Source organism: Capra hircus, chromosome 6, assembly GCF_001704415.2.
Source record: "Capra hircus breed San Clemente chromosome 6, ASM170441v1, whole genome shotgun sequence".
NCBI lineage: Eukaryota > Metazoa > Chordata > Mammalia > Artiodactyla > Bovidae > Capra > Capra hircus.
The window spans coordinates 26,007,280-26,031,801 of NC_030813.1; the positions used below are offsets into that span (position 1 = coordinate 26,007,280).

Below are 24,522 nucleotides of genomic sequence, written 5' to 3' on the forward strand. Positions count from 1 at the left end.
AGGAAACCAGACTGAGAGGGATAGGTGTACCTAAATGTTCATTGCACCACTGTTTACAATAACTACAACATGGAAGCAACCTAGATGTCCATCAGCAGACAAATGGATAAGAAAGTTGTGGTACATATATACAATGAATTACTGTTCAGCTATAAAAAAGAATGCATTTGAGTCAGTTCTAATGAGATGGATGAAACTGGAGCCTATTATACAGAGTGACGTCAGAAAGAAAAACACCAAAACAGTATATTAACACACATACATGGAATTTAGAAATATGGTAACAATGACCCTATATGCAGACAGGAAAAGAGACACAGATGTAAAGAACAAACTTTTGGACTCTGAGGGAGAAGGTGAGGGTGGAGTGATTTGAGAGAATAGCAGTGAAACATGTATATTATCATATGTGAAAGAGATGACCAGTCCAAGTTCAATGTATGAAACAGGGCACTCAAAGCTGTTGCACTGGGGCAATCCAGAGGGATGGGATGGGGAGGGAAGTGGGGGAGGGGGTTGGGGACAGGGGGACACATATATACCCATGGCTGATTCATGTCAATGTATGGCAAAAACCACCACAATACTGTAAAAGAATTAGCCTCCAATTAAAATTAATTTAAAAAAATAATACCTTGCTGAGATTTTTATTGGAATTGTGTTGAATCTATAAATCAAGAGAGGGAGAAATGGCATCTTGATGGTATCAAGTCTTCCTATCTGTGATCATGGACTATCTCTCCATTTATTTCATTCTTGCTTCTTTCTTCAGATTTTTGCAGTTTTTCTTCACAGATCTTATACATACCTTATTAAACTTAAACCCAAGTATTTCATTTTCCCCATACTACTGTAAATTGTATTGTTTTCAATTTCCAATTCCACTTGTTCGTTGCTGGTATATAGGAAAGTCCGGTATATAGGAAAGTCTGGTTTATAGGAAGGCAATGGACTCTTGCATACCACCTATATCCTTCAACTTTGCTATAGTCATTAATTAGTTCCATGAGTTTTTTGAGAATTCTTACAAATTAGGTCACAAAGAGACAGATACAAATTAGTGACTGAAAAACAACAACAGATTTTCTATACAGTCATATCATCTGTGAACAAAGACAACTTTATTTCTTCCTTGCCTATCATGATATCTTTTACTGTCTTGTCTTACTGCATTAACTAGGATTTCCAGTGTAATATTGAGAAGGAGTGGTCAGAGAGGATATCCTTCCCTGGTGCCTGATTTTAATAGGAAAGCTTCTACATTCTCATCATTAAGTATGTTGTTAGCTGTAGATTTGTTGTAGATATTCTTTATCAATTTGAGAATGTTCCCCTCTACTCCTAGAGTTGTCATCATGCATGGCTGTTGGATTTTGTCAAATGCTTTTTCTGCATCTATTAATATGATCACAGGAGTTTTCTTCTTTAGCCTGTTAATGACTGTGGATCACAATAAACTAAAATTCTGAAAGAGATGGGAATACCAGATCACCTGACCTGCCTCTTGAGAAATCTGTATGCAGATCAGGAAGCAACAGTTAGAGCTGGGACATGGAACAACAGACTGCTTTCAAATAGGAAAAGGAGTACGTCAAGGCTGTATATTGTCACCCTGCTCATTTAACTTATATGCAGAGTGCATCATGAGAAATGCTGGGCTGGAATAAGCACAAGCTGCAATCAAGATTGCCGGGAGAAATATCAATAACCTCAGATATGCAGATGACACCACCCTTATGGCAGAAAGTGAAGAACAAAAAAGCCTCTTGATGAAAGTAAAAGAGGAGAGTGAAAAAGTTGGCTTAAAGCTCAACATTCAGAAAACGAAGATCATGGTCCCATCACTTCATGGCAAACAGATGGGGAAACAGTGAAAACAGTGGCTGACTTCATTTTGGGGGGCTCCAAAATCACTGCAGATGGTGACTGCAGCCATGAAATTAAAAGACACTTACTCCTTGGAAGGAAAGTTATGACCAACCTAGACAGCGTATTAAAAAGCGGAGACATTACTTTGTCAACAAAGGTCCATCTAGTCAAGGCTACAGTTTTTCCAGTAGGCATGTATGAATGTGAGAGTTGGACTATAAAGAAAGCTGAGTGCCAAAGAATTGATGCTTTTGAACTGTGGTGCTGGAGAAGTCTTGAGAGTCCCTTGGACTGCAAGGAGATCCAGCCAGTCCATCATAAAGGAAATCAGTCCTGGGTGTACACTGGAAGGTCTGATGTTGAAGCTAAAACTCCAATACTTTGGCCACCTGATGCAAAGAGCTGACTCATTTGAAAAGACCCTGATGCTGGGAAAGACTGAGGGCAGGAGAAGGGGATGACAGAGGATGAGATGGTTGGATGGCATTACCAGCTCAATGGACATGAGTTTGGGTGAACTCCGGGAGTTGGTGATGGACAGGGAGGCCTGAGGTGCTGCGATTCATGGGGTTGCAAAGAGTCGGACCCAACTGAGTGACTAAACTGATCTGTTAATGAAATGAATTACATTAGTTGATTTTCAAATGTTTAACAAAGCTGCATACCTGAGATAAATCCCACTTGGTTGTGCCATGTAAGTTTTCTATTAATTACTGGATTAAATATGATAATATTTTGCTAAGGAGTTTTTCATGTAGGTTCATGAGAGATATTGGTCTCTAGTTTTCTTTTTTTGTAATGGCTATGTCTGGTTTGGGTATTAAAGTAATGTCGGCTTCACAGAATGAATTAGTAAGTATCTATCTTCCTCTGTGTGTCTCTCTCTCTGGAAAAGACTATAGACAATTGGTATACTTTCTTTGTTAAATAGTTGGTAGAATTCACCAGTGAACCCCACTGAGCCTGGTGCTGTTTGGGAAGGTTATTAATTATTGATTTGATTTCTTTAAGATATAGGCCTATCCAAATGTTCTATTTCTTCTTGTGTGAGTTTTGGACAGATTGCCTTTTAACGAATTGCCCATTTAATCTAGGTTATATAATTTGTGGGCATAGAGTAATTCACAGTATTATTTATTATCTTTTGGATGTCCATAGAGATTTATCATGATGTCCCTCTTTTGTTTCTGAAATTGGTAATTTGTGTGCCTCCCTTTCATTCTTTTTATAAATTTAATGTTTTGACTGTGCATGCAGCTTGCAAGATCTTAGTTCTCTAACCAGGGATTGAACCTGGAATCATGTCAGTGAAAAGTACTGAGCTGTAACCACTGGATTGCCAGGGAACTCCCCTCTACTCTAAATTTTACTATTTCTTTTCTTCTGCTTACTTTGAATTTAAAGTGATCTTTTTACTTTCCTAAGATGGGTTAAATGATTAATTTTAGATTTTTTCTTTTCCAGTACCTGCATTCAATGTCATAAATTTTCCCATAAGCACTTCTTTCATTACATTCCACAAATTTTGTGTTTTCATTTTCATTAAGTTTAAAATATTTTTTAATTCCTCTTAAGAGTTCTTCTTTGACCCATGTATTATTTAGAAGTGTATGGTTTGATCTCATATAGTATTTGTAGATTTTCTAGCTATCTTTGATTCCATTGAGGTCAAAGAATATACTTTGCAAGATTTTTATTATTTTAAACTTATTAAGATGTGTTTTATGGCCCAGAAGGTAGTTTATCTCAGTGAATGTTCACTGATGTCAATTATGTCCAGGTGATTGATGACGCTGTTGAGTTCAACCATGTCCTTACTGATTTTCTGCCCGTTGGGTCTATCCATTTCTGGGTCTATCCATAGAGGGGTGTTGAAGCCTCCAACTGTACTAGTGGATTTATGTATTTCTCCTTAAAGTTCTATCAGTTTTTGCCTCATCTACTATGAAGCTCTGTTGTTGACACATACACATTAAGGATTGTTATGCCTTCTTGAATAACTGACCTCTTGATCATGCAACACCTCTCTTTATACCTCATACTTACTGCTTTGAATCTGCCATCTGAAATTAATATAGCTATCCTAACTTTATTTCAAGTAGTGTTAGCTTATCTTTCTCCATTCTTTTACTTTTAATTTATATGTACCTCTCTATTTAAAGTGGGTTTTTTCAGGAATTCTCTGCCAGTCCAATGGTTAAGACTCCATGCTTTCACTGCTGAGGGCCTAGGTTCAATTCTTGTTCAGGGAACTAAGATCCCACACTTTGTGCAGTGTGGCCAAAAGAAATTTTTTTAATTTAAAAAACTAAAGCAGATTTAAAAAAATAAAACATATATTTGATACTTGTTTTTAGATTCACACTGACAATTTCCTTTAGTTGGTGCATTTAGACCATTGACATTTTAAATGATTATTGATACAGTCAGATTACTATCTATTGTATTTGTTACTGTTTTCCATTAACATTGGTTGCCCTTCTTTGTTACCATTTTTGTCTTTTCTTCCTTTTTGGTGTCAACCCAATACTTGATTCCATTTTCCCTTCTTTCTTAGTATACCAATTGTACTTAAAAAAAAATTATAGTGTTTGCCCTAGAATTTGCAATATATATTTATTACAACCAATCCAAGTTCACTTTCAAATAGCACTATACTGCTTCACTGGCAGTACTAACACCTTACAAAATCAATATAATCCTAATTCCTCTCTCTAATCCCTTGTGTCATTGCTGTCATCCATTTCAATTATACATACTTCATAATCATGAAGCAGTTTTCTATTATTATTTTTGAATAATACTGTTTTGAGTATTTTTATTTTGAATAAAACTGTTATCTGCTATGTTCTCTGCTAAACCAATAAAGAAAAATAAAAGTTTTTATTTTACTATCACTTATTCATTCCCTATTGCCCTTCTTTTATTTGGATGAGTTTCTGACCTGACTCACTTTCCTTCTCTCTGAAGAAGTTTTTTAACATTTCTTCCAAGGAATGTCTTCTGGCAACAAATTTCATCAATGTTTATCTAAGAAAGTCTTTATCTCTCATTCACTTCTAAAGGATAAAGTTACAGAACACAGAATTCTAGATTGGAAGGTTTTTTTCTCCTCAACACTTATGTTTCATCCCACTACATTTTTGCTTAGATGATTTCTGAGGGGAAACTGGATGTAATTTTTACCTTTGCTCCTCTTTTCATAAGATGTTTCTTTCCTTCTGGCTTCTTTCAAGATTTTTTTCCTTTGATTTTCTGTAGTTTGAATATATTATGCCTAAGTGTATTTTTGTTTGGTTGGTTTGGTTTTGTGTTTTGGCATTAGGCTCCCTGGTGTTCCCTGAGCTTCTTTAATCTGTAGTTTAGTATTTAACATTGACTTGAGGAACTTCTCAAGTCTTGAGTTTACCAGAAGCCATCCTGATTCACAATCTAGAAGTTGTCTCTATATAAATAAAAGTTAAAGCCACAGTAAAGATAAATGGATGATGTGAAACATTTTGGACATACTTGTGAGAGCACCAACCCTTAAGGTATATACTGAGAAGGAGTCACTAAAATGCTGTTTAAAAAAAAAAAAAGAGCAGCGAGAAGAGAGTGGTCTGTCCATTAAAGGCATTTTAATAAAATCCAGCATCCCTAACAGAGTTTAAGAGGAAACTAGCAAATAATCCATCCTCTCTCTCTCTCTACACTCTGCTCCACTCTAAAAACACATCACCTGCATCCATTTCCCCGAGATTTTTCACTGCCCCGTTCTCCTCCTTGCATAGTTCTCTCCCCATGTTCTATGAACCACCACCATAAATCCTACTTACCCTTCAGCAGCAGCTGGAATAGGAGCCTGGCTTAAACTGAAGAATGTTGCCCACCATTCAGTTCTACAAGGCCTGAGTTAATTAGCCACAGCAATCACTGACCTGCAGTACACACTGAGAGGAATTCTGGGAAAAGATCAAGAAAGAGGTACTCTGTGCTCTGGCAAAATAGGCTTAACAGGCCCTTAGATAGTTAGAAATATTTCAAGAGAAACATTTTTAGAACCTAGATTCTCACATCCTCCTATATTTAGAAAAAAACACAAAAATCATTTAGGTATCTGTTCCTCAGGACTAGCAATAATCCTCCAGGAGATGTATGCTTGATTACAACCTGGCACCCCAAAATCACACGTACACTAGCCTTCCCCCACCTTTTCAGAATAGTTCCTCAGGATATCTGAGAGGCTGTCTCCAGGCCACAGTCCTCAGTAAGACACTGAAGAAACTCAACTCACAGGTCTTCCTTTGTGCTTTTTTTTTTTTTTAAGTTGATACTGGGACTTTTCCCAATAAGCCCCCGTTTTGGGGTTGCCGTTTATCCTCCTTCTCAAAGCTCAGCTGATGGAGACTCTTCTGCAGAGCTGTATCTCACTCATCTTGAGCCCTCAAGACGTGCCCACAAGGCGCGTAGAAGGTGCAGTCCCCTTACGGTTTCTCACGTACTTCCAGTGAAATTCCTGGTTCCTCGCCCTCCACATATCACCTTTATAAGCTTTATCTACGCTGCGTGGGCTACAGTTACACGGGGAAACCCTCATCTGACAGATACTTTACAGACAGTTACGTTGCTCACGCAGCGGCCGCCGCCGCTGCTTTCCAGCCTACTGGAAACTCCAACTTATCGCGAGACCACCTGGTATCAACTGGAGCTCCGGCCTTGCCAGGCTTCAAGCCCCACCCGCCGCGTTCCAGCCCCCGCAACCCCCGCCTCCACGCTCGCCCCGGCGCAGGCGGACGCATGCCCCGCCCACATCCCCGACCCTGCACGGCTGGTCTCAGTTATCTGCTTCACGCTCACTGCGGTCTGAGGAAATGGCGAACCAGGTATAATCAGCTGTTACACTGGCTGAGTCCAAGAAAGGGGGAGAGGGAGGGAAAGCATGGAGCTGAACCTGGCCGCTGGCTTGAGAGGAGTGGGGGGCGCGTGGGGCTTGGCCCGGAGCCTGACTCTGGCTGGTGGAGCTGAAACGCAGCCATGGGGAGCTAGCAGCTCAGCAGGGAGGAAGGGAGGAAGCTTTGATTCGGCTCTTTTCGTGGCCGGGTTCTGCTGCTTCGGGGGCAGCCGAAGCGGGATGGGGGTGGGGAGAACCGGAGAGTGGGGGCGGGGTGGGATCGGTATCCTGGTATTTTGGAGGTGGTTTAAGAGTCCCCACGCTTTGCGTACATAAAGTTACATCACTTGCTGTGGATCATACTTTCAGGTAGCTAAGCTGCAGCTGGAGCCCGTGCTCCTAACCCCTAGGTTGTGTTTCACCATAGTAGTTCATAATTGAGCTATTTTTCTGCCTCCAAGGACTGTACTTTTGGAAGGCTCCGTAAAGTTTTGGAGCACTTGGGCGCCAGAGCTTTATACACACCCTACTTTAATCCTTTTGTAACACGTATGCAAGATAGTACCCCATTTTAAATAAAAAACTTGAGAGTTACAGGTTAGTCGCGATTAGTGGTCACACTAAGGATAGTGAGCCGAGGTTGCACCCTGTGCAACAAACTATTAAAAATTCCTGAAAAACACATTAGCCAGTAAAGGCAGAAATGCGCGAGTAACAGGATTAACCTAACGTCGCTGTTCGTTTTAATGCTTTACAAAGTTAAGAAATTTTCTTGAAAGATTTGAACTTGACTAGAAATGATAAAATCTAAACGACCTTTAAGATTTAACAAGTTGGCAGCTGTTTTTCCTGTGATAGTTCAGATGTTGAAGAAGGGCCGTTGCCTGCGGATTTAGAGTGAGGCCTTGTTTTGTTTAGAATTGTTATTGAAAGGAAAACGTTAAACTTTCAGATATGCTTTAAAAGGGGGGAGGAGGGATTTAAAGCTTACATTGTGAATGTATTATTTATTCTTGTTGCTTTAGATCTCTAGAATATGTGATTTCATTGTTAGTATTTTGAATTTTACCTTTGGAGTTTGGGATTTATGGTACATTGAGGTGAAAAAAGTTTCTAATGCAGTGTATCAATTTTTTATCAGCATTTAATATCTACATTTTAATTTTTAAAAGTGATTATTTCCAGCCTCATAAGTTTATGCAAGCCACTCATCCCTCTGCATAGGTCAGCTCTTCTTTTCCTCCACTCTTTGTTATCTTGCTACTAATGGCTACTGACTTATTTCTGCAAAGCTGCATTTTGTTAAGGACTGTATTAGGGCCTTCATTTTCATATCCACAGCTCACAATCGTTCTATATGTAGATATCTTATCTTTCTGTAACTGTTGCTCATCTTTCATCCCAGTTAAAAGTGACACTTCCCCAAACCCACCAACCATAGTTACACTGTTACACTCTTTCTCCACATTTTGCATTCTGTAGCACTTTGTGCCTCTCCCTTTAAATCACACATTTTGTAATTATTGGCTTTCAAGTCTACTATAAACTCAGCACGACCTTTATTCCATAAACATGTTTCATAATCATTCTGTGAACTAATCAAAACCTTCCTCATGACACTTGATTCTCTAGTAAAGGAGAAGTATACCAACTGGAGTCTCTAAAGTGCACTATACTGTAGAAATACAGTATGAGTCATGTATATACAGTATGAGTCATGTATATAATTTTAATTTTTCTATTAGCCACATTAAAATGGTATTAAGTTGGATTAAAATTTAACCCAATATATTCAAAATACCATCTCAACATATAATCAGCATTTTTTTAATAGTGAGTCTTCAAAACCTGGGATTATTTTACAAGTACAGTTTATCAGTTCAAACTGGCCATTTTTCAAGTCCTCAAAACCTACATGTGGCAGGTGGCTACTGTATCGCATAGCACAATTGAAAGGGATAGGTGTGGGTTTTTTTGTTTTTTTTTTTTTTTTAGATTCCCCATTCTGATTCTCTTCCTTATACCACTTCCTGCTGTGCAGTTTTACAGCAAACCAGTGTTACTTACACCAGCCTGAGCAAAAAAATTTCATAGGGCACATCTTAAGCATTCAGAGCCCTTGGGCCCTATACCAGACTACTGAATCAGACTCTCTTGGAACCTGTATTCTTAACCTTCTCCTGCTTATGCGTTGTAGAGGGTCATTAAATATTTGATGAATGAAACTTTTTTTTGGTCATGCAGCTTGCAGGGATCTGAGTTTTCCCCTCCCTCGCTTCCCCAACAGGGACCCAAGCCCCAGCAGTGAAAGTGCTGAGTCCTAACCACTGACTGCCAGGGAATTCCTGAATGAAACTTCCACATGTGATCATCTCAATGAAAATTTTTTAATGAGTACTACTTATATAAAGTATAAACACATGCCAGGAGATTCTCAATATCACTTGGAGTTGTGTCATTGTGAATTGGTGATATACTCTCTAAGATTAGCATTCATCATCATCTAAATTAACTAAGTAGTTGTGATTAGTTCAGGAGGATAAGCATCGTGCTCTGTTTTCCCCCACTGCAGGTTATCAAGTGCAAGGCTGCAGTTGCCTGGGAGGCTGGGAAGCCTCTTTCTATAGAGGAGGTAGAGGTGGCACCCCCAAAGGCTCATGAAGTTCGAATTAAGGTAATGAAACATCTAAGGCACTGGAAAAGAAGGCCTACAATTAGGTCTCTAGATAGATGAGTCCTCTGAGGTCTACAGAGGAGAAATCCCCAAGGGCAGGGTCAAGAAGAAGGGACTGAGAGTCATCCAGCCTTGGAATCCCAGCTCTCAGTCCATCCCTCCCAGTTTTGCAGTGCTCCTCTCCTCTTTTCAGCTTTGGTGTTGCACTGAGCAGCCTTCTCCAAGGATCAGTGAGCGAGTGCAATTGATCTTCTGTAGCCTGGGTTTAGGGTGACTTTATAGGATGTTCCCCTTTCTGCTTAACCTATAACTTAAGATGTATTCTTAAGATTCTTTGGATTATTGGAAGAAACTTCAAATAAGATTTGGGAACAGGTTCCTAACTGACTGGATCAACAAACAAGTGAAGCAGGCTTGCTTAGAGAGCTTTAAAATGTACTGACCTTTGCAGACAAGTCCAAGGTTCAGGGAATTCATTATTCCAGCACCTCTTAATCTCTGTTGTGGCAGAGAAAGTGAAGTTACCCCTGGAGAGAGGCATATTGCACAAGGCAGCCAGCTGGATACTCTGGCATTCTACTCTGTACTTGTGATGTAAAATCAGTGCTTTAAACTAATGACCATTGAGTAAACTGAACCTTCTAGAAAAAATAACCATTTTTTGCTGTGAATTGGAGTATGCTTCCCCCATCCCACCTCCAGTTCTCATGCTTCCGGGGATCACATTTAACAAGTCGAGAAGCCAGGGCCAAATAACTTTTTCAGATTCTTTTAACCCAGGCTCAGGAATCTGAAATCTTTACAGAAATCAACCTGATTGTGATTTTGCTGCTAAAGAAAAAGGTGATCCTGGATATGCTAATATGAGCTGTACAGGGCTACCAGTCTTCCCCGGGAAACTGCTAACAAACAGCTAAGAATGTTACATTGTAATCAGGTTTAAATGTGAGAAGCAGAAAAAGGGACACCCCCAAGACTTTTCCTTTCTGTGCTTTTGGCAGTTTGAAAAGAAAAGAGATACTTGAAAGCGAGAAAAATTGGGATAAAGGGCTTATTTAAGCAGAAATTCTGTGTGGCTGCTGAAGAGGGAGTTGGTTCCAATAAAAGCTCTTGAGTTTTGTCACAGACCAAGCAAGCTGGCATATGTCTTTTTAGAAATCTCATTCCCCAACAGTCAGGAGAAGGCCAGCAGTGAGATGGGCTGTACCTGCTTTTGCACACAGGTGGTGTTCCTCTTCACACCCGCATAAAGCACCATGCCCATAACATGCCTTGGTTTACCTTCTCCTGCTAACATGTATTGAAAAGGAGAATAGATACACTATGTTTCATTGCCTATAAATGTACCATTACTTTTATGTACCACTAAGAAAATGCTGCCAGTTCCAATTGTTAAGATGCCATCGGTGATGAGCACGTGCTGATTTTAGAGAGGTTAAAATATGAAAGAAGTGTATGTTCTAATCAGTAAAATATGCTGTTAAGTAAAAATGTCTCTGCTTTGCCCTATGTGTCACCCTGAATTGCATGTGCATACCCTCAGACGCTATTTAACATCCTGTTAGATTATTGCCACTGCAGTTTGCCACACTGACGCCTATACACTGAGTGGGGCTGATCCTGAAGGGAATTATCCAGTGATCTTGGGACATGAAGGTGCTGGAATTGTGGAGAGTGTTGGTGAAGGAGTTACTAAGCTGAAGGCAGGTAAGGAGGGTATTAGAACCACTTATTTTACAATTTTGGCTTATTTTTATACAAAATTCTATTTCTGATAAACTGTACATTGTTTATTTGTGAATAAGTTACGGCCTAAGTAAGTTGTCAAGATTGATTTTATTCCTTATCTGGAAAACACAAATATTTGAGAGCTTCTTCCTTTCTGATTATGAGACTGCTACTTATATGACATGATTTTTGCCCAATTAAGCAAGAATTTTTGAAGATGCATCAAATCAGTATATTGAAGCACATGACTTCCTTGTTCTCCACTTGTTTTGAAAGTTTCATTTAGATAAGAAATTTGAAGCTTGTTTTTTGTTTCTTTTTTTGCATAGTCAGGCAGTGTCTGATGTTATGTACGTAAAATTCTAGGCCTTAAAGTTGTTAACCTGCAAAGCTGTGTGAGTTGACAAGAATGGGAATTTGTAGGGGCTGAAGTATTTGTTTAGAATCAGGTGCTACCAATTCAGGATAGTGTCCTTGCATTTGTTTTCTAGGTGATACTGTCATCCCACTTTACATCCCCCAGTGTGGAGAATGCAAATTTTGTCTGAATCCTAAAACAAACCTTTGCCAGAAGATAAGGTTAGTATCTTTTTATTTTATTCTTAAAACAAGAGGTAATATTAACCATGATAAGTAATTACGTGGCAATTTATACAGAGCATTCTACGTGCATTATTTCATTCTGTCTTTATGGCAACCTGTCATTATCACTGGTATCACTGTATTTTCATAGATGAGGAAATTTAGACTTGGAAATTAAGTGGTGTGCTCAGCATCATCAGCTGTTGGGAGAGATAATGCAATTTTCTGAACCCATTCTCTTTCCATAATACTAGGCTAAATTTGCCAAAATAGGTAGTAAGGAGGGACATGGTTATGAAATTGAATGAAGGAATTTTTATGAGCCATTTTATTGTCCATGACACTGAAGTAATAAAACTTAGCTCATAAGGTTTTGGTAAGACTCCAAGAGATAGCATAACCCTTTGACAAAGAAAAGGTGGTTATTTTATTGTAGCAAGGTTACACACTTAAAGAACTTCTTTGAGGCATTTAAGATCTTGTGTCTATTTTCCCCCTTTTGCTTCTTTTTTGTCACTGAAGTAGAACATACATATAATGAAGTAATTAAAGTGCACAAATACTAAGTGTACAGCTCAATAGATTTTTATGCCTAAAGACACCTAATAGTTATAACCTTCACTCAGATCAAGATAGGAAACCCTTCCAGCTGCCCACAAAGTTCTTCATGTCCCTTACAAGTAAACACCTACCTCCCTCAAAGGTAACCACTACTGTTATTTTTCACTGTAAAACTTCATATAAACAGAATTATGCAGAATGTGCTCTTTTGCCTGGTTTCTTTCATTCATAATGTCTGTTGAGGTGGCCACGCTGCTATATGCCTCTGATTCTCTTTTGTTTCATTCCAAATATCTCTGTTTACCCTTTCTCCTGTTCATGGATATTTACATTGCTCCCCACTTTGACCCTGCTATGGTTAGTGCCACTCAGAGCATCTGTGTGTGACTCTTGATGGATAGCTTGATGGACACTTATGCAACTTTCTCTTGGGTATTTCCCTAGGATTGAAGTTGCTGAGTCATGGGATATACTCCCATCCAGTAATATTTGGGAGATCTGTTTGTTTTTGCATTGTTTTCTAAAGCCATTGACAAAATTAGTTTCTTTTTTTGGAAGACAAAATTGCATTTATTTTATCACATAAACACAGTTACAAAACTAGAACCAAAAAAATGAAACTATAGTCATTTTGAAAGGGAATTCCAAACACTATCTGAAAGACTTGTGACATACCAAGTAGAATAATGGTTGTAGGCTTTTTTTGTGGCTGTCTGTAAGCTTTTAGAAGAACAAGTTCTTTCAAAGCTTAAAATATATCCCTTACCACCTTTTGTTCATGAGCCTCTTCTGAGAGCAGAGCAGGTTCTGACATTGAGAGCTAAGCAAATTTAACCTGCTCTCATAAAGATATGAATGTTATTGGGGTAGAGCTTTGTCACCTGTTTGTTTGTTTCTGGTCATATTTACATTTCTCTCAAAGGAAATGTTCTTGAATCCACAGGCAGTTGACTTTTTCTTCATCTGTATATATTTTATTTATTCATATATGTTCCAAAGGTTTATCCAAGACTGTACATCAAGTTCTAATGTTTATTTTTATTAAAAGTAACCTATTTATTAAGCACTCTGTGCCAGGCACAATGCTAATTTACATAACCTCTGATTTGATTTTTTAGCAATCTCTAAGAAAGATGGTTTCTCTGATTTTCTAATGATAGAATGAAGGCACAGAAGTTAATTCACTTGACAAGAGCCACATGGGATTTGAACACAAGTGTGTGTGACCCTCTGGAACTAACACCAACAGAAGATGTCCTTTTCATTATAGGGGACTGGAATGCAAAAGTAGGGAGTCAAGAAATACCTGGATTAACAGGCAGATTTGGCCTTGGAGTACAGAATGAAACAGTCAGCAAAAACAAGACCAGGAGATGACTGTGGCACAGACCATGAACTCCTTATTGCCAAATTCAGGCTTAAAATGAAGAAAGTACGGAAAACCACTAGACCATTCAGATATGACCTAAATCAAATCCCTTAGGATTGTACAGGGGAAGTGAGAAATAGATTCAAGGGATTAGATCTGTTGGGTGTCTGAAGAACTGTAGACGGAGGTTCGTGACACTGTACAGGAGACAGGGATCAAGACCATGCCCAAGGAAAAGAAATGCAAAAAGGCAAAATGTTGTCTGGCGAGGCCTTACAAATAGCTATGAATAAAAGAGAAGAGAGTGTGTTTGCTATGACCAGTGCATTTTCTTGGCAAAACTCTTAGCCTTTCCCTGCCTCATTCTGCATTCCAAGGCCAAATTTGCCTGTTACTCCAGGTGTTTCTTGACTTCCTACGTTTGCATTCCAGTCCCCTATAATGAAAAGGACATCTTTTTTGAGTGTTAGTTCTAAAAGGTCTTGTAGGTCTTCATCGAACCATTCAGCTTCAGCTTCTTCAGTGTTACTGGTTGGGGCATAGACTTGGATTACTGTGATACTGAATGATTTGCCTTGGAAACGAACAGAGATCATTCTGTCATTTTTGAGATGGCATCCAAGTACTGCATTTCAGACTCTTTCGTTGACCATGATGGCTACTCCATTTCTTCTTAGGGATTCCTGCCCGCAGTAGTAAATATGATGGTCATCTGAGTTAAATTCACCCATTCCAGTCCATTTTAGTTCACTGATTCCTAGATTGTCGACGTTCACTCTTGCCATCTCTTGTTTGACCACTTCCAATTTGCCTTGATTCATGGACCTAACATTCCAAGTTCCTATGCAATGTTGCTCTTTGCAGCATCGGATCTTGCTTCTATCACCAGTCACATCCACAACTGGGTATTGTTTTTGCTTTGGCTCCATCTCTTCATTCTTTCTGGAGTTATTTCTTCACTGATCTCCAGTAACATATTGGGCACCTACTGACCTGGGAGTTCCTCTTTCAGTATCCTATCATTTTGCCTTTTCATACTGTTCATGGGGTTCTCAAGGCAAGAATACTGAAGTGGTTTGCCATTCCCTTCTCCAGTGGGCCACATTCTGTCATACCTCTCCACCATGACCTGCCTCTACACATACACATCACCAGATGGTCAACACCGGAATCAGATTGATTATATTCTTTGCAGCCAAAGATGGAAAAGCTCTATATAGTCAACAAAAGCAAGACCAGGAGCTGACTGTGGCTCAGATCATGAACTCCTTATTGCCAAATTCAGACTTAAATTGAAGAAAGTAGGGAAAACCACTAGACCATAAGGTATGACCTAAATCAAATCCCGTATGATTATACAGTGGAAGTGAGAAATAGATTTAAGGGACTAGATCTGATAGATAGGGGGCCTGATGAACTGTGGACAGAGATTCATGACATTGTACAGGAGACAGGGATCAAGACCATCCCCATGGAAAAGAAATGCAAGAAAGCAAAATGGCTGTCCGGGGACGCCTTACAAATAGCTGTGAAAAGAAGAGAAGCAAAAAGCAAAGGAGAAAAGGAAAGATATAAGCATCTGAATGCAGAATTCCAAAGAATACCAAGAAGAGATAAGAAAGCCTTCCTCAGTGATCAATGCAAAGAAAGAGAGGAAAAGAACAGAATGGGAAAGACTCGAGATCTCTTCAAGAAAATTAGAGATACCAAGGGAACATTTCATGCAAAGATGGGCTCGATAAAGGACAGAAAGGGTATGGAGCTAACAGAAGCAGAAGATATTAAGAAGAGGTAGCAGGAATACCTGTACAGAAGAACTGTACAAAAAAGATCTTCACGACAAAGATAATCACGATGGTGTGATCCCTCACCTAGAGCCAGACATCCTGGAATGTGAAGTCAAGTGGGCCTTAGAAAGCATCACTACGAACAAAGCTAGTGAAGGTGATGGAATTCAGTTGAGCTATTTCAAATCCTGAAAGATGATGCTGTGAAAGTGCTGCACTCAATATGCTCCCAAATTTGGAAAACGCAACAGTGGCCACAGGACTGGGAAAGGTCAGTTTTCATTCCCATCCCAAAGAAAGGCAATGCCAAAGAATGCTCAAACTACCACACAATTGCACTCATCTCACATGCTAGTAAAGTAATGCTCAAAATTCTCCAAGCCAGGCTTCAGCAGTACGTGAACTGAGAACTTCCAGATGTTCAAGCTGGTTTTCGAAAAGGCAGAATAACCAGAGATCAAATTGCCAACATCCGCTGGATCATGGAAAAAGCAAGAGAGTTCCAGGAAAACATCTATTTCTGCTTTATTGACTATGCCAAAGCCTTTGACTGTGTGGATCACAATAAACTGTGGAAGGTTCTTCAAGAGATGGGAATACCAGACCACCTGACCTGCCTCTTGAGAAACTTATATGCAGGTCAGGAAGCAACAGTTAGAACTGGATATGGAACAACAGACGGGTTCCTAATAGGAAAAGGAGTGTGTCAAGGCTGTATACTGTCACCCTGCGTATTTAACTTCTATGCAGAGTACATCATGAGAAACGCTGGACTGGAAGAAGCACAAGCTGGAATCAAGATTGCCAGGAGAAATATCAATAACCTCAAATATGCAGATGACACCACCCTTATGGCAGAAAGTGAAGAGGAACGAAAAGGCCTTTTGATGAAAGTGAAAGTGGGGAGTGAAAAGTTGGCTTAAAGCTCAACATTCAGAAAATGAAGATCATGGCATCTGGTCCCATCACTTCATGGCAAGATGGAGAAACAGTGCGAGACTATTTTGGGGGACTCCAGAATCACTGCAGATGGTGACTGTAGCCATGAAATTAAAAGACACTTGATTCTTGGAAGGAAAGTTATGACCAACCTAGACAACATATTAAGAAGCTGAGACATTACTTGCCAAAAAAGGTCCATCTAGTCAAGGCTATGGTTTTTCCAGTAATAATGTATGGATGTGAGAGTTGGGCTATAAAAAAAGGTGAGCACTAAAGAATTGATGCTTTTGATCTGTGTTGTTGGAGAAGACTCTTGAGAGTCCCTTGTACTGCAAAAAGATCCAAGCAGTCCATCCTAAAGGAAATCAGTCCTGAATATTCATTGGAAGGACTGATGCTGAAGGTGAAACTCCAATATTTTGGCCCCCTGATGCGAAGAACAGACTCATTTGAAAAGACCCTGATACTGGGAAAGATTGAAAGCAGGAGAAGGGGACAACAGAGGATGAGATGGTTGGATGGCATCACCGACTCAATGGACATGAGTTTGAGTAATCTCCAGGAGTTGTCTATGGCCAGGGAGGCCTGTCATGTTGCAGTCCATGGGGTCTCAGAGAGTTGGACATGACTGAGTGACTGAACTGATTGACTGGGTCTGTTTTTAGGGCCCATATTCCTAAGCAAGATGTTACAACAACCATTTAGAATATAAAAAATAATTTTGAAACCATTGCAAGAGAGAAGATAACTTGAATCCATAGGGACTATTACACTTTTGAAATAGGCCTCCTAAGAAACCTGAATTAACCAGTTGGGACATCTTCTTTTATCTGCTGATCTGGATCAGTTCAGTTCAGTCACTCAGTCGTGTCTGATTCTTTGCCACACCATGAACCGCAGCACGCCAGGCCTCCCTGTCCATCACCAACTCCCTGAGTCCACCCAAACCCGTGTCCATTGTGTCAGTGATGCCATCCAACCATCTCATCCTCTGTTGTCCCCTTCTCCTCCTGCCCTCAATCTTTCCCATCATCAGGGTCTTTTCCAGTGAGTCAGCTCTTCGCATCAGATGGCCATAGTATTGGAGTTTCAGCTTCAACATCAGTCCTTCCAATGAACACCCAGGACTGATTTCCTTTAGGATGGACTGGTTGGATCTCCTTGCAGTCCAAGGGACCTTCAAGAGTCTTCTCCAAGACCACAGTTCAAAAGCATCAATTCTTCTGTGCTCAGCTTTCTTTATAGTCCAACTCGCACATCCATACATCACCACTGGAAAAACCATAGCCTTGACTAGACGGACCTTTGTTGGCAAAGTAATACCTCTGCTTTTTAATATGCTGTCCTGGTTGGTCATAACTTTCCTTCCAAGGAGTAAGCGTCTTTTAATTTCATGGTTGCAATCACCATCTGCAGTGATTTTTGGAGCCCAGAAAAATAAAGTCAGCCACTGTTTCTACTGTGTCCCCATCTATTTAGTTGCCTGTAATGTCTGCTGTGTGGATGCTATTTTGGCTTAATGGTGTTTGAAGTTATATTTGCTCACAGTTTCATGATGGTACTTTTTTTCTTTTTTAAAAAATTAATTTATTTAACTCATGTACACCTGTGGTGGATTCATGTCAATGTATGGTAAAACCAATACAGTATTGTAAAAAAATAAAAAAAATTTTTTTAATTAATTTACTTTAATTGGAGGCTAATTACTTTACAGTATTACAGTGGTTTTTGCCATACATCAACGTGAATCAGCCATGGGCACACATGCGTTCCCCATTCAGAACCTCTCTCCCACCTCGCTCTCCATCCCATCCCCCAGGGTCATCCCAGTACACCAGCTCTTAGCACGGTGTCTCATGCATGGAATCTGGACTGGCGATCCCCATCACATATGATAATATACACATTTCAGTGCTACCGTCTCAAATCATCCCACCCTCACCTTCTCTCACGGTCCAAAACACTGTTTTTTACATCTGTGTGTCTTTTGCTGTCTCACATATAGGGTCACATGATGGGATTTTAAAATCATTTCATGTGATCCATAAGTTGTACCTGTTAAAATTATTTCAGTACCCTTGACAGGTAATCTAGAAGGGTATTGAATGTTGGAAAAGATTCGTAAGATTATAATTCTTTTACAAGTTTTCCTAATCAGGCATTGGTGAAAGGTGCTAAATTGATTAATGAATACTTTAGAAATTAGAGTTTTGGTCTTAGCACAGTCTTCTAACTATTTACTGGTCATCATTTTTAAAAATTGATTTCTTTTTCTTTAGAGTCACTCAAGGAAAAGGATTAATGCCAGATGGCACTAGCAGATTTACTTGTAAAGGAAAGACAATTTTACATTACATGGGAACCAGCACATTTTCTGAATACACGGTTGTGGCTGACATTTCTGCTGCTAAAATTGATCCTTTAGCACCTTTGGACAAAGTTTGCCTTCTGGGTTGTGGCATTTCAACTGGCTATGGTGCTGCTTTGAATGCTGCCAAGGTAAGTGTTAGCCTGGGTTTTAGCTTCCACCTTCTAACTTCATACAGCAAACCTTTGCTGAAATAGTGAACTTGGCCCAACCTGTAAGAAACCTAATGATTTCGCTGACTCTTACGGAATGAGTACCTTATAGGCTGTCTTTAATGTTAGGTGGAGCCTGGCTCTACTTGTGCTGTCTTTGGCCTGGGAGGAGTTGGACTGGCAGTTATCATGGGCTGTAAGGTGGCTGGTGCAACCCGGATCATTGGTGTGGACATCAATAAGGATAAATTCACAAGAGCCAAGGAGTTTGGGGCCTCTGAGTGTATTAACCCCCAGGACTTCAGTAAACCGATCCAGGAAGTGCTCATTGAGATGACTGATGGGGGAGTCGACTATTCCTTTGAGTGTATTGGTAATGTGAAAATCATGGTGAGTATGCCTGGTTTCATTCCATGTGCTTGTGTGTGTGTGTAACTGCATTTTAAAATGTAATTTCCTTTATTAAGATAAAAAAATTGTTTTGTTTTGCAAAGGAGAAGTCTTAAATTCTCGGATAAGAATGGTTGCTGAAAGAAGGGAAAAATAACTATTGAACTATACAAGGGAAAGATGAAAGAAAATGTTTCTTTGCCTTTCAGTCTATGCTAAATCTTGGAAAGTGCATTTCATTAAATGAAAAGGCAAAACGATGCAGTTATAGAGAACATGGGCTTTGGAATTAGATACATATCCCCTTAGTAACTCAGTAACCTTGAGCAACTACTTAACTTCTCTAAATCTGTTTCCCCAAGTGTAAAACACAGATAGTAATCAGGTATAGGTATTGTAGGTATGTACTTGACAGAGTAGACACTCAGCAGAAGTATTACTGTTACTTCTCTGCTGCTGCTTTTATTAAGGTCTTTAGAATTTTGTGCTAAGACTTACTTTTTACAGTAGACAACAAATAACAGCTTTAAATTCTTTCAATTTGTGTTAATATTTAGCCAAGTTAGCAAATTCTTTTCAAAGTACCTGTTAAAATTGTTCAACAAAATTAAACAACTTAGTAAATACTTTGATCATTTTGTTGCCATTTTTCTAAAAAAGCTCTCTGTACCACTACCCTGTCCCCCGGCAGTTGCTGGGCAGTAGATCTTCTTAGCAAAATGCACTGACTTCTGTGGTTCGCCTGCAGAGAGCAGCACTGGAGGCCTGCCACAAAGGCTGGGGCACCAGCGTGGTAGTGGGCGTAGCTGCCTCTGGTGAAGAAATCGCCACTCGTCCATTCCAGCTAGTCACGGGCCGCACGTGGAAAGGCACTGCCTTTGGAGGTAATTTGATGGATGAGGACATTTTCTTCTATTATTTCCTTTAGCAGAACTGTAATCCCAAAGAGTACTAACCCTGGGGACTGGGGAGGTGCTCAGCTTCTGAAACACAAGGCTACTTTTTATACACTGAGAAAAAATACTAATAATCCATTAATGAAATAGCTGGGACTAGGTCAGAAGCTGGATACAGGATAAACCAGGCCAGCCACCTTGTGTCATCTGGTAGACTTATATAGGTTATTGGCTTTTTTTTTTTTATAAATTTTCCCAGAGAGTGCAGTGATCCCTGGATGTGATCATGCTTCTCTCTAAACAGTACTGATTTCAGAAGTAACCAGTCTGAATAAAACTTTAAGTTAGACAGAGCCTTATAACAAAATGGAAAAGCTTGCCAGACTGATCATTTTTCCCTTGAGTGATCTTAAAAGTATGTGGTTACCTGGGGTTGCCAACTACCAGGAGAATGCTAAGAAACAGTTTCTCTTTCTTAGGGTTGCTCACCTAGGGAAGAGAAAAGACATCAAAACGTGTTTATATGTCCCAACTATTGTGAGTGAAGGAAATCTTAAGTTTTTAATAGATTAAAAAAAAATACATTTGTCTCCTAAGGAAGAAGTATTACATAGCATGAGTTTCAAATGAAATGACCTGCGTCTAACAAAGTGTCTCATTCCCTGCCTCATATCATGCCACATTTTTTTCTCAAGGCCAGAAAATTGGGAAAGTATGAAAAATGAGGGGTTTGGCCTAAGTTTTCCTCTTTATACTACACAATTTGTCCAGGAAAATGTCAAGCTGACTAAACCCTCTTTTCAGAGCCCTAGACACTAGTATGCCCCACTTGAGTGTATTAGAATAGACTTGCAGAGCCATACATGCAGCTCAGGGGCATCAGCTGAGGTTCCAGAGCTATATTTGAGAATGTTCTAAAAATGTCTGGGAGACGGAGCCGGGGGGTTGGAAGTCACTTCTAACTGAAGCCTTGGGAAATAAGCTGGAGCCTTGGGGCCCCATGGGTGTTGCTAACCCATGACTCACAATGTAAATAGAAGTTTTGGTGTAGGGAATAGCAGTAGCTGTAGTTGTCTGTTACCCGGAGATGAGGGGAAAGAAAAAAAGGCACCGGTTTGGAATAAAAAGGTAATCTGTTGAGGATGTAAGGACGGCGATTTGGAAAAGGGTCAGAAAGATCCCCTGGAGAAGGAAATGGCAACCCACTCCAGTATTCTTGCCTAGAGAACCCCATGAAGAGAGGAGGCTGGTGGGCGGCAGGCCATGGGTTCACAGAGTTGGACACAACTGAAGCGACTTAGCACACACACAAAAGAAGCTTGAGATAGAGTCCAAAGAAACCCTAGTTTAAAAAGGGGGAAGGCTTATTTGTACATACACTGCTTCTTTTAATAATACAAGTGAAATACTGAAGGATCTGACTTTGTTTAAAATCTCAACATATAAGTAAAGGTCTTCTACTTTGCTTTTCAGTTCAGTTTTTTATTCTGAGATGTCATCTTTATTGTTGAAATTAAAAGCATAGAAATAAAGTCATGTATCACATCAATTTTGTTCTTCCTTGAATTTCATGTTTATAGAAATTTTGCTGTTTTGGACTTAAATAATCTTGTTCTGAGACTTCTAGAGTTCTGTCCTGTATAGTTTTAAAATCTCCATTAAGGTTTAATGAGATTTTAGTAAATCTTAACACAGAAAAAAGAAAAGTGCTCAAAAGGCATCTGCTTTTTTCTTAACTAAAGATGTGTGTTAAATTCTTGCTCCTCTCGTTTGATTCTGAAGTTTTTCATTCCTCATTATGAAAAAATTAATTCTCCTAGATGTCTTTGTCACCTACTAATAAGCATACTATAGAGATTTGTTGGGAAAAATAATGAATAAATGTATGATTTCCTTTAGGATGGAAGAGTGTAGAAAGTGTCCCAAAGTTGGTGTCTGAATATATGTCCAAAAAGATAAAAGTTGATGAGTTTGTGACTCACAGTCTGCCTTTTGACCAAATTAATGAAGCCTTTGATCTGATGCATGCTGGAAAGAGGTAAGCTTTCTCTTTAGCTGTGTAGTATAGACTATGGTAATGATTTAGGGCTTACGGAGGAAGAAGTATTAAAAAAAAAGTTTTAGTGGTGTTAAATGACTCTGAACTTTTGTTTATTGTTTTCTTCTCTTACAGCATCCGAACTGTTGTAAAGTTTTAAGTTCAAAAGAGGAGAATTCTTCCATCCTTGTAACTAAGTCTTGGGGTCTGATTGGAGCAGCCACAAAAGCAGAAAGGAGCTCTTTCAAGTTCACAGCTTGTTAGATCTTCACTAACCTACTCTAAGCAATAATGTTTTGTATGTAAATTCCTACATGTCTAATCAAGGATAAGGCTAATACTGTCATAAATCTGTTTTCTGATCTGTTCTTCACATAAATAATTGCTAGCTCATTAAAGAATATTCCTAACATAATAAAAGGAATGCCTGTATATGTGTGGGAGTTGTCAGCTGTTTTATGCTCAATTCATTCTCATGATTTCTCTGCCTGTTATCTTCATTCTTTAAAGGAAAGACGGAGAAGGCACAGCAGTGGTGAGTGTATGCCATTGTCTTCCCTGTCATTGGTAACATTCTTGTAACTTTTAAGGATCTCAGACCCATTATTAAAGAACAGATTTCTCCAGCCAACCAAAATCTGCTTCGGTGAGACTATTTTTTTTTTTTTGGCTGCACTGGGTCTTTGTTACTGCGCCAGCGCTCTCTAGCTGCGGTGCGCGGGCTTCTCACTGTGGCGGTTTCTCTTGTTGCAGAGCACAGGCTCTAGGGTGCTTGGGCTCAGGAGTTGCCACACGTCGGCTCTATAGAGTGTGCGGGCTTAGTTGCCCCAAGGCATGTGGAATCTTCCCGGACCAGGGGTAGAACCCATGTCCCCTGCATTGGCAGGTGGATTCTTAACCACTAGACCACCAGGGACATTGAAGATTATCTTTTTGAGGGCAGGTACCGTGCATTGTTCAAACTTAAAGATTCCCAGTTCCTGGTATGGCATCTGGCCCATATAGAGCACTAGAATTCATTACTGAAACTACCTGTTAAGTAGGTAGTTTTGTGGTGTTGATCACTCTGAACTTATTTCAAGTATATGGAAAATATTTACTTACTGAATATCGAAACTGAAGCACTTATTTTGTCAAATCTTAACATTTTACTCTTCCAGACCCCATTGCCTTTCCTCTGCTGTGGTATACTCAGCATCCAGAATCGTGTTTATCACTCTCACCCAGGTCGCCATACTTTTACTATACATACCTGTAAACCCGCCAGTCTTCAGTGTTGTCATACATGTGCTAAACTGGCTGCTATCTTACTCTGCAGCTTTTGCACTCATTACTGTGTGAGTAATTCCTGTTGTATGTGATGCTCCCATTCATTGACTACTATGCAGTAGTAGTCACCTGTCATCACCTATTCATCATTTATCTGTCTCCAACTGTGGCATATAGTTGTTTCCCAAATTGTTTCTGTATTGCTAACAACACTGGTGGAATATCCTTGTACATCGTGCTCAATGTCAGTCACGTAGGATGTGTATCACAGGATAACATTTTAAACCTTACCAGAAATTGTCAAATTGCTTTTCAAGTTCACTTCAGTTCAGTCGCTCAGTCGTCTCAGACTCTTTGCGACCCCATGAACTGCAGCACGCCAGGCATCCCTGTCCATCACCAACTCTGGGAGTTCACTCAAATTCATGTCCATTGAGTTGGTGATGCCATTCAGCCATCTCATCCTCTGTCGTCCCCTTCTCCTGCCCCCAATCCCTGCCAGCATCAGACTCTTTTCCAATGAGTTAACTCTTCGCGTGAGGTGGCCAAAGTACTGGAGTTTCAGCTTTAGCATCATTCCTTCCAATGAATACCCAGGACTGATCTCCTTTAGAATGGACTGGTTGGATCTCCTTGCAGTCCGATGGACTCTCAAGAGTCTTCTCCAACACCACACTTAAAAAGCATCAATTCTTTGGTGCTCAGCTTTCTTCACAGTCCAATTCTCACATCCGTACATGACCACAGGAAAAACCATAGCCTTGACTAGATGGACCTTTGTTGGCAAAGTAATGTCTCTGTTTTGAATATGCTATCTAGGTTGGTCATAACTTTTCTTCCACGGAGTAAGCATCTTTTAATTTCACGGCTGCAGTCATCATCTACAGTGATTTTGGAGCCCAAAAAAATAAAGTCTGACACTGTTTCCCCATCTATTTGCCATGAAGTGATGGGCCCAGATGCCATGATCTTCATTTTCTGAATGTTGAGCTTTAAGCCCACTTTTTCACTCTTCTCTTTCACT

At 39.7% G+C, this 24,522-nt stretch overlaps 1 protein-coding gene across 1 annotated transcript; it reads left to right on the top strand.

Moving 5' to 3' along the window:
• LOC102186197 (alcohol dehydrogenase class-3) lies at positions 6,545–22,661 on the top strand. Its single transcript, XM_018049293.1, has 9 exons — positions 6,545–6,734; positions 9,315–9,416; positions 10,982–11,123; positions 11,636–11,723; positions 18,665–18,884; positions 19,035–19,295; positions 20,044–20,179; positions 22,091–22,229; positions 22,365–22,661. Exons 1-9 carry the CDS (start codon positions 6,723–6,725, stop codon positions 22,387–22,389), a joined length of 1,125 nt encoding a protein of 374 aa, XP_017904782.1. The 5' UTR covers positions 6,545–6,722; the 3' UTR covers positions 22,390–22,661.